This window comes from Diaporthe batatas (assembly GCF_019321695.1).
Source record: "Diaporthe batatas strain CRI 302-4 chromosome Unknown Contig00011, whole genome shotgun sequence".
In the NCBI taxonomy this organism is placed as follows: domain Eukaryota; kingdom Fungi; phylum Ascomycota; class Sordariomycetes; order Diaporthales; family Diaporthaceae; genus Diaporthe; species Diaporthe batatas.
The window spans coordinates 1,859,367-1,875,980 of NW_025408558.1; the positions used below are offsets into that span (position 1 = coordinate 1,859,367).

Below are 16,614 nucleotides of genomic sequence, written 5' to 3' on the forward strand. Positions count from 1 at the left end.
TAATTTATAATAAGGAATTAAATATTATTATTAATAATTTTAAATATTAATAATAATATTTTAAAAAGTTTAAAAATTTATTATTATTTTTTAAATTATAATAACCTTTATAACTTTATAAAGTAAAAAATTAATTTAAAAATAAATTTAATAATTAATATATTTAATTAAATTTAATTTTATTATTAAATATTACTTTAATAAGATTAATTTAATTAATAGGTTTTTAAAAGTCTAATTATATATTAAAGGAAAAGCCTTTAAATATAAATTAGATTTTAACTTTAAAATTAAAGATAGTTATAGTTATTAAAAAGGACTTATAATTTTATTTAAAAGATTAATAATAAATTAGAATTTAAATTATAATTAGAAATATTATAATATATAAAGTCTTAAAAATAACTTTTTTAATAAAATATTAATTTAAGTTTATAATTTCTTTATAAAGGTAGTTTATAATAAGAGTTTAGATTTAAATATATATATTTAGTGTTAATATAATATATTTAGAGCTTTACTTTTATTTATAGACTTAATTTATAAAACTTAAAGAAAAGACTTTATAATTTAAGTTATAATTAAAAATATAATTTTAAATAATATTACTTTAAATAACTTTAATTATAAAATTTAAAATAAATTTCTTTATTAAAAATATATATATATATATTAAAATAAAAACTTTAAGATAAAAGATTTTATAAATTTATTATAATAATTTATTAAATAAATATTAAAAGTAAATAAAGATATAAACTTTCTTTAAAAATACTTTTAATAGTTTAAATTAAGGGTTTTATAATAGAATATATATACTTTTATATAATATATTAATATATATTTATATTATATTATTATTTATATAAAGAGTTTACTTTATTATTAATTTTATTAAAATTTATATAAAATTTAATATAGACTTTATAATTAGATTTTTAATTATTATTATAAATAATAAGAAAGTAGATTTAATTTTAATAATTATAAATTATTTTATTAAAATAAGTTTTTCTTTTAATTTATATAATAATAAATATTATAAAGTTTAATAAGATTTTTATAAAGAAATTAAATATAAATAAAAGATTTTATAGGAATTATTATTAATTAAAGTATAATTTTATAAATAATTTTTAAAAATATTATATAGATTTAATAATATTAAAATTATTATATTATTATTTATTATTTATAAAATAATAAATAAATTAAAAATAAATTAAATCTTAAAATAATACTTTAAATTATTTATAATTAAAAATATTTAAAACTAATTAAAATTATTATATATTATATTCTTTTTATATAATTTAATTTAAAATATAATAATTAAAATAAATCTATTTAAAGTATTATTAAAGTATAAACTTTTTTATAATTCTATATAATTAATAGTTTATTAAAAATAATATATTATAAAAAAGATATTAATAATAAAAAGTAATTAAAAGCTTTAATAAATTTATATAAAATATTAAGAGAATTAAATAAAGGTTATTAAAGTTTAAATTTAAAATTATAATATATATTATTAATTTAAATAATTTAAAATTAATAAATAAATATTTTTAATAATTAAATATTTTTATTTAAAAATAAAAATTAACTTTATAAAGGATTAATTTATTTAAAATTTTAATTTAAATTAATAAATAAATTTATAATTTAATTCTTTTAAGAAATACTTTTAAATATATAATATTTTTATATAAATTAATTAAAATTATAAATAGTTAGAATATTAAAGGGCTTATAAAAGGATATTATAAATCTATTAAATTTAAAAGATAAATAAATTAAATAAAAGTTAAAAAGATTTAAAATTATTAAGAAATTAAAAATACTTTATTATTTAATAAAATAAAAAATAATTAAATAAATATAACTTTTAAGTATTAAAAGATAAAATATTTATAAATAAAACTATTTAAAAATATTATAAAAAGAGAACTTTAATATTTTAAAAGAGAACTTAAAAATAAGTAAATAAAGGTTAAGAAAAAGGTTATTTAAACTATAATAAATAGAAGATAAATAAATAATAATTAAATAATAAAAGATAAATATTAAAAATAATTAATAAAATAAATAATAATATAATAAATAATTAATAAATAATTTATAAAAACTTTATAATAAATTAATAAAAGTAAAATATAATTAAAATATAGATTTAATAAAAATTAATAAAGTAAATAATAATTAAATAAATAAACTATAAAGACTTAATAAATTATTTAAAAATAAATATTAAAAATAAATATTATTAGTTAACTATTAAGAAAAGTTAACTAATTATAATATTAAAATTAGAGAGTTATAATAAAAAGTAATATAAAATATATTAAAAATAAATAATTTTTAAACTATTTAGACTTATAATAGGTTAAAACTTACTTTAAAAAGGTAATATAAGGGGTATTATTATCCTACTTTAAGAAACTTTAAAAATTTTATTTTTATAATTTTATTTATTAACTTATAATACTTTTAATTAGTTTTTAAAAAAGCTATTTATATTTTATAAGTTATCTTTTAAAAAAGAAAAGATAACTTTAAGGTTATAAATTAAAAACTTTATTTATTATATTTATTATTTTTAAAGAAACTTTTAAATTAAAGTATATTAAATAAAAAGTTATTATTTATTAAAATTAAATATAATATATTATAATGATTTTTAATTAAATTATAAAGGATTTTTTTAAATATTATTTAAATCTTTATTTAAATTAAACTTTATTAATTAAAGTATATAAATTAATTATAGTTTATAATTAAAAATATTAATTATTATAATCTTCTTTTTTAGAAAAAATTAATATTAAACTCTTAATAATAGTTAATTATTTATATTTAATATAGAAATTTATTATTTCTCTTTATTATTTAATAAATTATTTTAAAACTTAGTATTTTTAACCTTTTTAAAAACTAAATAATTACTAAAATTATTTATAAATATATTTATTAAAATATTAATAAATTAAATTTAGAATTATATTAATTTATCCTTTTATATAAATAAAAATAAAGGTTTTATATTATTTATAATTCTTTTTAAAAAATTTTATTAAATAAAGATTAATAATTAATTTAATAATAAAAATCCTTTAATTTAAAAAGTTAATAATAATAATAAAATAAATAAAAAAAAGTTTATTATAATATAAAAAATAATACTTTATAATATATTAATTATAATAAAACTATTTAATTAAAAATTATATAAAAATATTCTTATATAAAGAAGGAAGGATACTCTTTACTTATTTAAAAGGCCCTATATATATATTATAAGAAACTTATAATTTAATTACTTTATTTTATTTTTATAATTTTAATATAATTTAATATAATATAATTAAAGGAATTTAAATTTATAAAAATACTTTTTATATATTTTTAAAAAAGATATAATATACTTTTAATTTTATAAAGTTAGTTAAATATTAAATATATAGGAGTTAGAATTAAAGAATCTTTAAAAATTTAAAAGACTTTAAAGAGCCTTTTTACTTAAATTTTAAAATAAAAGATAACTTTTATAACTATTTTTAATAAATTTAAAAGTATATAAAGTAATTTTAAACTATTTATCTATTATTTTTAGGAATAACTATTAAAAATCTTAATAATATTAATATTTTTAATTAAATTATAAATAAATTTAATATAAAAAAGAGTTAAAGTTAATAGGAATAGAGTTAATATAATTACTATTAAAGCCTTTAAGGATTAAACTTAATAAATTAAGGTAATTTTTAAATAAATTATTTTTATTAGTTAAGATAATATATATAAAATAATATATAAAATTTTTAAAAGAAAACTATTTATAAGTCTTATAATTACTATTTATAAATAATATAATAATAAATAAAATATAATTATAAAATAAAAATATTTTAAATTACTTTAAATAATAAAATATAATAATAATATTTAAAAATTAATAAAATAATTAAAAAAATAGTTAAAGATTAAAAGAAGGAAGTTTATTAAAGATTTAATAAGGTTAATTATTAAAAAAGAAAAAGAAAGTAAAAATAAAAAGAAAAAAATAGTTATTTAAAAAAGGTTAATTAATCTATATTTTTATAAAATATAATAAAGATTATTAAAAGATTTAATAAATTATTAAAATTAATTAATAATAATAAATAAAAGATTTTTAAAAGTATAAATAAAAATAATTAATATTAATTAATAATAATAATTAAAAATAGCCTTTTAAAGAGAGATATAATTATAATAGTTAGATAAAAGCTATAGAAAAATACCTTAAAGGTACTCTAATATTTAGCTATACCCCTTCTTTAAGCCCCTTAAAAGGTAGATAATACCTATTTACCTCTTTTTTAAAAGAGATAAAAATTAATCTTATATTAAACTTAAACTTAATAGACCTTTAAACCTCTCTCTATCTATACTATTATACCTAGTACTATAGCCTACTATAATTAATATTTAAATATATATAGATTAAAAGGTTTAAAGCTTTAATTATATTATATTTTCCTTTTATATTATATAACTACTTATTTCTTCCTTTAAAGCTTATATATAAAGTTTTTAATAGCTTTATATATATCCTTATAATCCTCTTATAAAGGAACTTTAAATCTACTTTTTTATTTTTATTATACTTTTTATATTATTAAAAATTAATAATTATTAATAATAAAAGTATAAACTTAAAGGAGGATAAGCTTATTATACCCTTCTTTTATTTTTTATAAATTACTTTTAAAACTTTTTAAAAGTTTTAATACTTTATTATAAAATTTTAAAGATAATATATTATAAATTATTTCTTTATTTTAAATTCTTTTAAAGTTTATAACTATATATTTAAATAAAAGTTATAATATTAACTTTATAAACTTACTTAATAAAGGTTTTATTATAAGATATATATATATATAAAGAGATAATTTTAATTAAGTTTTTTTAATATAATTATAATATTTATATAGTAATTATTTTTAAACTTAGTTTTATTATATAACTCCTTTATAATATTAATATTATTATTAAAATAATACTTTTTAACTTTATTTATATATTATAAAGTTAAAACTATAAATATTTATTATATTATAATTATTATTATTAATATTATATTTTTTTTAAATATTAAATTTTAAATATTTATTATTATATAAAAGTGTTATATATATTCTTAAATATATATAAAATAGAAGTAAAACTATATAAAAGGTTTTAAAAGTATATTAAAAAGTGTGTTAGAAGGTATATTAGAAGGTGTATTAGAAGGGGTGTTAAAAGGGGTTTAGAAGGGGCTTATATTTAAAGTATTGAAAATTTGGAGAATCCTAGTTAGGTATATAGTTTAATATAGGTTGTGTATGTAAATTCTTGTACTGAGTGAGTGGTTGAAAAAAACTAGGTGAGTGGATAGAATTACTAGGTGAGTGGACGTTGGCTCACACTTCGGCATTAGAAAATATATGACCATCTCAACGTATCGACTAAAAATACGCAATGACACATTTGACATCTGACAATTCGCTGCTCTATGAGAATTTAGCTGTTATTGACCTTACCTGGAATAAGATGGACGGAGTGACTTCCGCTTTACTGTCACTGGCTTTAAGTACCGGGGTCTCATGCAGTGAAATGGTAGGGTCAGAGTGCTAGTGAGTAACCAACCTTGGAACATATTTTGCTGCAGACGTGGGTATCGATCGCGGTATGGCTCGAATATCAACGTCGGGGGGCTTCCCATGTGCAGAGAAAGCACACGCGGCATATGCACGCTAAAATGAAACAAACCACACCCACAGGAGATCGTCCAAGATACAGACCACAACCACCACACCCCAACTAATACAACCTCCTCACAATCTTCCTCGTGGGCCCATGATCCCTCAAGTCCCTAATAAGCTGCAGATGCCTCAGCTTCGACTTCTCAGGAAAGCACCGGTGCCAGATGAGGTCCTTGAGCCAGTGGTCCCGCCCAAACGACCGCTCCAGCTCGTCGGCGACGGTGCCCGAGCTCTCCTGCAGCAAGCCCCGCAGGCCGGCGACGCCCTCCTTCTGCACGACCTCGTACATGAGCTTGAACGCGTGGAAGAGCGGGTGGTTCGGGTGGCCGTGGTGGCTGTTGTGGTGGTGGGTGTGCCGGGCGCTCGCGTACGCGGCCAGGAACTTCCACACGGCCAGGGCGATGCGCGAGTCGTCCTGCCAGCACCGCGACTGGCGGTGGAAGAAGAAGTAGAAGGACGAGGTGGCGTCCATGGACGCAAAATACCCGCTGCCGCTGTTCATGGCCCAGAAGGCGCGGTTGAGGGCCGCGACGCCCCGCTGGGCGTCCCCCGACCGGATCAGGCGCGCCGACTCGATCAGGCTCGACAGGTGCGGGAAGTCGGTCACGCGCCACGTGAGGGCGGCCGCCTGCAGGCCGAACGCCGACTCCTGCTCCTCCTGGCGCCAGAGCAGGAAGGCCCGCTTGAAGCTCGCCACCAGCGAGTCCTGGAAGCGCAGGCGGTCCGGGAGGCGCAGGTCGCGGCCGGGGCCGGGGGGGTCGGGCGGCGGCGGGGTGCGGCACCGCACGTGCGCGAGTGAGGAGGAGGGGGTGTCTGCGCCTGCGCCTGCTCCTGTCGACAGGTCCACCAGGTCGTACTCGGTCATGCCCTTGCGCTGGAGGTAGTTCTGCAGGTTGACGTCCTTGCCGTTGCGGGTGAACTGCGAGAGCTTGCCGGCCGCGTCGCGCTGGAACTTTGTCTTTAGGATCTGCGAGACGACCTTCTCGGTGTTGTTCTTGACGAAGCCCCACTGCTTGAAGCGGGCCTTGTACATCCTCTGACTGCGCCCCGGGTGGTTAGGATATTTCATGATGGGCAAGAGGGGAAAACGGGGTGAGAAGGGCTGGGGACATACGTTGCCGGGAACTTGTGTTCCGTCTCCATGGTCCTGATGACCTCCCTCAGCGGCTTTCCCTCCTCGATGTACAGCTTCTGGATGGTGGGCTTGTGCCTCTCCCACACGTCGGACGCGTAGTGGCCTCGTTTCGAGTTGGCCGACTGGGTCTTGAAGACGGTCTGGGACCCCTGCGCTGCTTTCGCTGGAGAGCCACGGGGCAGAGTCGCGGGCCGCATGGCGGCAGGCGAGTCGGGAGGAGGGGGTGGCGGTGGTCCTATTGCCGACTGGGTTACGGGGACGGTATCAAGGAAGGGTGTTGCGTACTCCTCGAACTCGATCGTCGGGGTGGGTGCCCTCCGGCGCTTCTCGACGCGGACTGATACCGGTAATGGCGGGACACCATCGACTGGGGCGACATACTTGGGTAATCCGTCCGTGGGCGTAGGGGCCTGGTGCAGTCGGGGAGAGGCGGCGTGGTCCGGGGCTGGAATCGCGGCATGGATCGGTGCCGGAGCGTGTACTGGGGCGGGCTCGTGTCTCGTCACGTCGGGCATCGCTTCTACCGACGGCATGACCTCGGGGACTGCTCGCGCCGGAGGAATCTCGTCCACCCAGCCCGGGGTCCAGGCATTACTCCCAGGGTACCGCTGCTGATGCTGCTGCTGCTGCTGAAACTGCTGCGGCGGCGGGACAAAGGCGTTGTCGACCCTTGTCGGCGAAGGCGACTGTGCCTGGAACGACTGGGCATTCTGCAGGGTGGCGAAGCTGTGGTGGCCTTGGAAGTCCCAGGGCGGCGACGCATCCGCCTGCCAGTCGGCGTACACAGGCCCTGCTGTGTTGGCCACGCCGGTGGTGGGCCAGGGCTGGAGAGCCTCCATCCACATGGTGCTGTTGGGCTGGCACTGCCACTGGGCGGCGTGGAACTGCGAGTGCGCGGCAGGCATGTCGGGGGCGGGGATGGCAAAGTTCATGGAGGCGTAGTAGGGGTTGATCTGCTGTGCGACCTCCTCGTAGACCTCATCGTCGTGCTGTGTCGGCGGTGGACCCGTCATGGCGTGGGCGGGGTGGTGGTGCGGCCGTGACCTGGTCGCCATGTTTGTCGTGGCTTCATCTGTGGTCGTTGTGGTCGTCGTAGGCGTATATCGACTGTCTGACTGTCTAGCTAGACACACGCACAGACGAGCAGGAAACCACAAATGGAAAATGGCAGCCAGGGATTTGTAAGATTGGACCCCCCTTCAGCTCGTGTTACCGCTGTGCCGCTGCGGGCGAGACGCGATCGATCTCGGCGTCGAGTCTGTCTGCACGTACGATCTCTTGATGCCAGTCTCGCAGGGTCCTGATCGGTTGCAGATCACAGTCGCAGTCAGGGTGAAATAACACTTGACAGGTCCATCGCCATGCCGGGCCGCGGCACAGCAGCAGACGGGGCTCGATGTCATGTTGGGTGGGAGGAGAAGGATCGAGCATGGGCGAGCATGGGCGAGCATGGGTGTGTGTGCAAGTGGACTGGTGACTGCCTGTCCAAGCTGTCGTCGCGACTCGCGAGAGGTGAGAGACGGCACGGGTAGGGGACGGTTGGTAGGACGCTATGCCTGATGGGTGCTGGAGCTGAACCTACAAAAGGCCCGTTCATCAGGCTGGCGTGCACTTGGCGTCCACTGGGCGTCGTGTATCCCAGCACACTGGTAACAGCAACCCCCATTCCCCCCCGCCCCGCATGTGATTGGCCCCACTCTGGCGCCGTCCTGCCGGTTCGCCCACGAGGGAGATGTTGTACAGATCTCTCGTGCCCAAGACAACCAAGACACCACTTAACCACATAGTCTTCGTCTTCTCTGTTCCTTCGATGTGGAGATGAACAATATTGGTTACTGAACTACTTCAACCCTGGGATACATTCATCCTTCATTGCATTGCACATCACCCCCTGCTCAGGGGCTCGCTCGGGACCGAAGGATTGGGTGTCAACTTTGCTTTTTATTTCCACGCACACACGGTAACAATATTGCATCACATCAACCCCCTACTAGCAGATGAGTAAGCCCCTGCAGGTCAGACGTGCATCCGTCTCCCTCCTTCTCTCTCCCTCCGAGACCTCTTGAGACAACGTCTTGCCAGTCTCCCTGCCATTGCACCCCAATTCAAGACAGGTGCGTAACAAGCCGGCGAGTAAGTTCTGGGAAGTAACCTCGATGCTTTCGCATGCGGCCTTGGCTACCACCCTGACCTCCTCGCCGGAAATAAGCCATTGATCCAATGGTGGGCAGATCCCCACGGGTGTGACATCAGGAGCGTGGAAAACATCATCAGGATCAGGTCCTGCCCTGAGTCCTCCGCCCTACCGTCCCCGTTGGCCCTGGGAGGAATGCTGCTGCCTTCGGCAATCGCGGGTGAGCTCGCGTGGCCGACAGGGTTGATGATCCCCATGAGGTCACACTGCACCGTCGCGGGTCAGCGAGCGGGACCCTGTGCTTACTCCGTGCATCGATTGGGTCCACTCTACCGGACCTAACCCCCACTGGCATGCGTCCTCAATATTTCATTGTTGCTTTCCAACGTTGGCACTTACTACGTATTGGAAATCTCATCTTTCCAGTCACTGCTGACGTCAAATCGCAATCGACGTAGCACTTGAGTCTTCATGAACCACACGTGCTGTGCAGAATCAAGAGATTGGAATTCAGCCACTGGGATAACATTCAGATTGGACTGTGAGCATGTGAACGAAACCGGTGGCTACCAAAATAGGTGAAAGTTTGAAATCGGGCATGAAAACAAATGCCTCTGAATATCCATAGGCGGAGTCAGTCTTCATATCGCGTAAAGTCCGGCAATGTCAACGGCGAGACAGGCCTGAGTACTCCCAAACATTCCGCCTCCGAACCTCTGCGCATCCCCGTTGATGTGACTGGAAGGACAGTCCCTTCTTCAAATGAAGGATCCCGGTCCGTACTTTGCGTCCGTGGGCTATCATCGACAGTAGAATATGCTTCAGGGCTTATACCATGCAACTCCAGCGTAGAAACACCCAACCCATTCTCAGATGCCATTGGTTCTCGTGAAAGGCGCGGGTGGGCGGGCTCCTGCAGGTCCAGCGAGCATAATTGGGTCGTCGAGCCGGCGAGCACCGGGATGTCCTCGTCGCAGCGCGTCCACTCCCCCACCCCTGCGTTCTCGTGCGCAAAGCGCAGCAGCTGGAGCGTGTTGTTGGCCGTCCATTCCACGTCCTTGTATGTCCCCGGGTGGTGTTCGAGCCGCAGGTCTTTGTGCCGCCTGAGGTAGCGACGGTGACGCCATTGGATCAGCGGCTCGAGGGCATACGAGAGGATTATGATGAGTGCGCCGGCGACGTAGGTGAACGAGAGACCAAACACGGAGAAAGAGCCATGAGCTGTCGAAAGGACCTTCTGCAAACCAAAAGAATGCGTGTTAGTTTACAATGAAACTTGGAATCGAGACTGGTTTCATTTAGTAAGAACCGGATGAACTGGCCTGGTTTGAGCACATGTCGTGTTCGAATGGTAGCACGGGCTCTAGGTCCCGATAATCCTCGAGACCCTCGAAGTTGACGCCGCTTGCGGTCTGCACAAAGAACGTCTGCAAACCCGCAAGTGTAGCTGCCCACCATGCCGTCATCTCACGCTGCCACTGGTCGGTCGGCAGAGGGCCCTGCACGCCGAGATTGTTGAGCGTCTGTTTTACCAATAGTGACTCTGAGCCTAGTCCAAGATATAGCGTGCTGAAATGGAGGGGAAACTCTCGCAAGGTCAGAGCAAGACGCTGGAACCTGCCCGGTACAGGCTCGGTCAGCGTGGTCTCTACCAGCTTGTCGGTGGTCGTGCCGAACGCGGGTGCCGCCCCCGTGACAGCGTCTATGAAGCTTGCCAATGGCCCACAGTGGTCCTTGTCGGCACTGCAGAATTGGTACTGATTCGCACAGGCGAGGGGCGAGGCTGCGACATCGGGGCTGTAGGTACTGTAGTTATCCATAGCGTGAGTAAATACCAAGTCGCGGTAGAACCTTGTCATACGAAACCAAGGATCGTCGCTCGGGCCAATGGAAACTACTCCTGGGCTCGACAAGAAGTAGAGATATATGTCGGCATCTGATCGAGCCAGACGTTCATCTGGCTCGAATCCTTCGCTGGTGAATGCTGAGCCTGTATGACCGGCCACTGTAGCGGCGTGCAGGACTCTGCAAGGTGGCATGTTAGAAAGAAGAGTGAAAGTAATATATGCAGATAGACAACCCACATTAGCCGATAGTCTGCCTCATATACGCTTCCGGGAGGGGCAGCATCATACTGATCAGGAAGGTCCTCAACGCTGTAGGTGTAATTCTGGGGGAAGATTTCCCCCTGTTTATTAATTCCAGTAGCCGGTCCGTAATCAAATGCGACAGTGTTATTGGTAGTTATCATGTTACCCTCCGTGGCGAGAGGCGCGCAGTGAAGCACGTTTCGAATGAGAATCCGTTCATTTGGCGGCGAGTTCAGACCGAAGTCGAAGTGGCTGTCCAGGTATCCAGTGTCTAAAAGAAGATTTCCAGTTTGGTTCCGACACAGAGAGTCTTTGAATGGGCAAGAAGCTGCGGTGTTTTGTTTCCCAACCAATCTCGGGCGCACAAAGAGCTCACATGAGCTCCCCGAACTGCTCGACGACGAGGAATAGCATTGTTTTGCGTAGTTGGAAGCATCTACGACAGTCCGCTTACTCCAGGCGTTGGCGGCTGCCCAGGCGTCTGCAGTACTCGGATCCCCGCTCACATAATACTTCAAGGAACCGCACCCGCGGCCGCGGAGAAGGACCTCTGACCCGGTCGACGTTGAGATCCGGGACGAGAAGCCACCGGCAATAACAAACGAGGTAGTGCACAGAAAGGCGAGTAGAAAAAGATGGTATAAGCGGCGGAAAGCCCGCTCATTCGTGCGACGCCAGGCCCAGCAGATGTTAAGAAAGGTGATGAACGCGGAGTCTGCTGACGGGGAGTTCCGAAGTATCACTTGTCTCTGGTGATATAGCGCATCCTGTGGACATGACAAGGACAGGAAACGGTGGCAGGCCAAAGAGAGGATCCGCCAGAACCGTGCTCCAATAAATGTGATGAACACACCAGTGAAAGCGATGACGAGGTCGGCATTTTCTCGAGACACTGTCAAGGTGCGACCAAGGATGGGACCATGTGACCAGTTAGTCCACAGGCCCTGATAGATTTCGAGGGATGGGGCAGGATTCCCGGTGCTGAACGAAGTATCATCCATCACGGGCGGAAGCTGCGTTGATATTTTAGTCAAAGGAAAAGATACAAGAGCAACACAAATTCTCAAGTATTCTCTGAGGGCAAGGAAAAAGGCGCAGGTATATGCCTGGACCAAGCTGACACGGGCATGCAGCTGGGTGCCTGCACATGTCCGGTCGCAATTGCTACGATCAACAGTAACACGACATCGTCAGGGCAGACTTCATTGCTGCTTTTGCTTTCAGCCGAAGGCTCACCCTGAGTTGTTGGTGAAAGCCAGCTTCGCCTAGCTGTGCAACGAGATCGGGACTTGGCGGCTTACGATGTCGCCCAATACATACTTAGGTGGAATGACCGCGGAACTTTCTCAGCTAGATGAGACCTTTCGCGGCTCTGATAGCTGTGTGTCTCAAGCTTTTGCCTATCAGTGGGAGTCAACCTGGTGCCCAACATCTTGAAACGTGCCCAGACAGCTGAATTTAAAGGCCGCTCCTTCAGAGGTCTGCAACGCTACACCGCAGGTAATGCGGACAGACTTCTTCGATTTTCCATTGGATAGTGCCTGCGCGTCGCATCACGCCGTCGGCGGCCGCAAAGACAGCACTTTTGCGGGCTCCTAAAATCGCACTTGGATTAGGGCTGTGGTCACATCACAGGCGGGAGGCTCACTTTGAGGCCCCGCTGTTAAACTTAGGATAGTTAGCTTCTTGCTCCAGATACCGGGCAGATGCGAATACCACGAACAGCTCCAGGTCACGTTTACGTCTAGGTACAGTTTAAATGTAGGTAAACTACCTAGGTAACTAGGTAGGCATGGTTGTTAGGACTATTTACATCCTTTTGCTGCCATGCAAGAACACTTTTAACTCCAGGGTATCCCACGCTCAGAGCTTCTCTTCAGCACCAAACAAACCGGAGCCGGAACTTGTTGGGCCTCCGCGGTACGCGCCTTGGCGATGAGTGTGCCCCATCACAGACGATTACGGCGGCAGCGGTTACAGGCCTGCAGGCGACAGTGATTACACTCGAAGATGTAGTCCGGCAGCCTGTGGTGACACTCCTCGCACCGGTGGGCTCCTGGCACCCACCTCCAGCGGTGATCGGTGCACGCATGGTTGTCCAGGATCTGCTGACGGATGCGCGGAAGATCCACCCTCCTGCCAGCCTCGGCGTCCCGGGCGGCGACCACGTTCTCACGCCGGAGGAGCTGCGCCTCGGTGTAGACAACGCAGGTACATGTCTTCCAGGTCTCGCCGCAGAGGTAGCAGAACTGGGCACCGCAGGGGCAAGCTGGAGCGAAAGTGGTGGTTAATGATCGAGGTTAAAGAGAATGGAAAGACACCTGGGCAGGGGGCCATCTGGATACAGACTTACTGATGTGGTTGCACCCCGCCATCAGATCAACAATGCGCTGGCAGCCCTTACAGCGCATCCATCCATTCTCAGCGGCGACTTTGTCCAGGACCTTGGTGGCTGGATCCTCGGGGCACTCGCCGGCGTGGGCGGCGGCCTTGCAGACCGAACAAGTCTGGGCGTCGCAGGCGACACAGCGACCGATCTGGTGCTGGATATTCTGAGGGGCAATGAACTTGCTGCACTCGGGGGCGTGGCAGTAGGTGCGGTCTGGGGTCTCCATCTCGACCTTGCGGGCCTGGAAGTCGCCGTAGAGTTTGGAGGTCAGGAAGAAGCGGTTCTGGTCAGCGGGGATGGGCTGGCGGCAGCAGCGGGGCGGAAACAGCGTCTCGTCCGTCACGGAGAGCCTAAAGAGTTCCTGAAGGCAGCCACGGCAGTAGTCGTGGCCGCAGGGGGTGTGGGCAACATCGTAGAAAGGCACGTCGTCTCTGCAGGTACAGCACTGGAGATGAGCGACCGGGGCCTTCTTGCTGGGGTCGGCGAGGTAAGTTGGTGCAGAGTCCTCGTTGTAGATGTCCTCTTCCTCCTGCGCGAGGTTGCCATCTCCCATGTAGACAGCAGACATCTTCTCGAGCAGGCCGTCGTCAATGTCATCGTCGTTGGCGGGTGCGTTCTCCGGCGCCTCGGACAGGACTTCCTTGATGGCGGGGCCGTCGGCGCGGACTGCGTGGGCGATACTCCAGGCCATGTCGCGATCGGACACGGCCTTGAGATCGTTCTCGTACATGGTCAGGGCACATGCAAAGTCGCTATTCGCGTTGGGGCACACCTCCTTGACATCTTGGAGCTGCAACTGGACGATGAGACGAGCTGTCTGCTCGTCAACGTCGGCGAAGGGATCCATGTTAGATGAGTCCAGCAGTATTGCTTCAAGTGAAGATTGATCTCGCCGCTGAGGCAGCGACTCGAGCGAGAGTGCAGCTTGGTTGAAAGGTTGGGGCAGATGCAAGACAACCTTTTGTTGCTGTGATTGGATTGAATGAAAGTGGATACCTGGGATCCGTTTGCTGCCTGTCAACTGGGCAACTGCCCAGGTGGGCCGTCGCGTCGTTGGTCAGTTAACGCGCAGTCTGGTAGGCCTCATAGTTGTTTGATTTGGTATTTTACCAGTAACATTTGAAAAATGGTGTCCCCAAACAAAATTACTTAGGTAGTCTCTGCCCATTTAAATCCGAACTGGATTTTAATACCTGTAAACATTGAGGGCACACCATTGCAGTGCAACCTTGGAAGCATGAATCAATCCAACGTAGAGAAATACACCCCATCCAATACCCGCTCTCACTCCCATGACATTAATCTCACACTTCCTACATTTACTGTCCATAACTATAACATATATGTACTACCGCACCCACTGACTACCTGCACCTACAGCTTCCGGCTTCGCACGATGTGTAGTGTAGTGGTGTCCCCTCTGTCATTACTCGTATGAATATGTGTCTCCTTGAGATACTGGGTTTATCACCTTTTCGGAATCATAAATGTATCAGTGAGATGATAGACCTGAACACGAAGTAACGATTGAAAGGAACCTTGGCAGCGTCTGAACAACACCTGTGACAGGCTGCGCAACGCAGAGCTGTTGCAGCCTATCACGTGGCATGAGACAGCCGGCCAAGGCTGGAACGGATGCGAAATCAAAGAGTTCTACTAGTAGTGCCTAGATCACGTAAATATCAACAGATTAAGTGTATGCAGTAATGTAAAAAGCCAGTCGTGGCCTTCTACTGCCTGTAGTCACAATGAAGGTATAAAGTATCGCTTCATTCGTGGTCACCAATACCAGAGCTATCGCTTTCATAGAAGTAATATCTTTGATGCGTAGGTGTTGAATTCTCCCCTTCTTCCTTTTGTTACCGATCCCGTTCGAATTCTAACGAATCCCGATCGCGTCTTTAGTCCGACTTGCCATGTCATCCATCATATGGAAACGATTCCGCCCACCACGCGTGTCTCTTGTCAACAGGCGAAGATACAGTACACCAATCGAAAGCCTCGAATCAACTAATCTCAAAAATGTCGTACAGCGACCTAAAAGAAGTGGGAGGGTCATAGGGCTCGGTACTGCTCCCGCACGGCCTCCTCCACCATTGCCGATTCCACCGGGACCCGTGCCCCCCGGAATACCAGCACTCAATACGTTACCTGGGCTTCCCAAAGCGCTAAGGATGGCAATCCTCAAGGGTGTGTTCTAAGGGCAGCCCAGGATCCAGGGAGAAGGCCGCCTGCGGCCTGTCGCATTGGGGAGACTGTGCCTAGTCAGCCAGATGATCAATGCCGAAGCAACAGAGGCATATCTGAGGTTGACGCAGTTCCGAGTCACAATTGTCAGTGCCTTTCCGGATTTTGAATTCTACAGACGTTTGGTATCTTGGACCCAGGGACAGGCTCCTCCCCTCATAGGTTGGTGGGTGTACACACTCCCTGAATCCCGTTGGAGAGTCAGGACCCCCTAGCCCTTGATCCCTTCGCAAAGGAACAGGTATTGGGGGGCTCAAGGCAATATCAGGATGTCAGTGTTCCTTGTTCCCGATGCCAATCTCTAGCACCTTAGCCCCAAGTGGTATGTTCCAATTGCGTATCGACCGCTGGCGATGCTTTAGCGCTGCGATGTCATGGTTCCTATCTGGATTGTCGGGTAGCTCTAGCAAGCAAGCAACAAGCTCTTCCGCTGGATGCAGTGAACGGTGAGCGGGCATGATGATGATATGAATTTAGCGGGGAGTCTGTCTGCAGATCTGTTCCTATAGTACCTGGTCAGGGAACTCTGTAGTTGGTGTGAGCGCAGTTGAAATTGCAGACAAGTCATCACCATTTTATATTTCAGGGCTTCTTTGGTCGCCTTGGTTCCTCTGTCATGCCCTTTGAATGTCGAAAGACAATTTGACTGGCTATTAGGTATTCGTCAAAACAGGCAGGTCGTCAGCTTATGTGGGGCGCCTCTAGCTGTAGCTGTGTCGGGGATTCATCTATCGATGCTTCTATGTATCTAACGCTTGAAGCTTGGGTCCTGGGCTTTGCTTTAGCGGGCCTCCAGAACTATGCTTATGGACATAATACTGCAT

At 40.9% G+C, this 16,614-nt stretch overlaps 3 protein-coding genes across 3 annotated transcripts; all 3 read right to left on the bottom strand.

The window, feature by feature from the left end:
- Positions 1 to 5,377: 5,377 nt before the first annotated feature.
- On the bottom strand, positions 5,378 to 8,418 carry KVR01_009371 (uncharacterized protein). Its single transcript, XM_044784506.1, has 2 exons — positions 6,910 to 8,418; positions 5,378 to 6,835 (listed from the first exon to the last, which is right to left on the bottom strand). The coding sequence occupies exons 1-2, from the start codon at positions 7,983 to 7,985 to the stop codon at positions 5,854 to 5,856; spliced, it is 2,058 nt and encodes a 685-aa protein (XP_044641873.1). The 5' UTR covers positions 7,986 to 8,418; the 3' UTR covers positions 5,378 to 5,853.
- Positions 8,419 to 9,698: 1,280 nt separating this feature from the next.
- On the bottom strand, positions 9,699 to 11,568 carry KVR01_009546 (uncharacterized protein; the record flags this gene model as incomplete). Its single annotated transcript, XM_044791762.1, has 4 exons — positions 9,699 to 10,298; positions 10,387 to 11,089; positions 11,149 to 11,406; positions 11,531 to 11,568. The coding sequence occupies 4 exons, from the start codon at positions 11,566 to 11,568 to the stop codon at positions 9,699 to 9,701; spliced, it is 1,599 nt and encodes a 532-aa protein (XP_044642048.1).
- Positions 11,569 to 13,103: 1,535 nt separating this feature from the next.
- On the bottom strand, positions 13,104 to 14,431 carry KVR01_008980 (uncharacterized protein; the record flags this gene model as incomplete). The annotated part of the gene is made up of 2 exons (XM_044792371.1): positions 13,508 to 14,431; positions 13,104 to 13,423 (listed from the first exon to the last, which is right to left on the bottom strand). The coding sequence occupies exons 1-2, from the start codon at positions 14,388 to 14,390 to the stop codon at positions 13,104 to 13,106; spliced, it is 1,203 nt and encodes a 400-aa protein (XP_044641482.1). The 5' UTR covers positions 14,391 to 14,431.
- Positions 14,432 to 16,614: the final 2,183 nt, after the last annotated feature.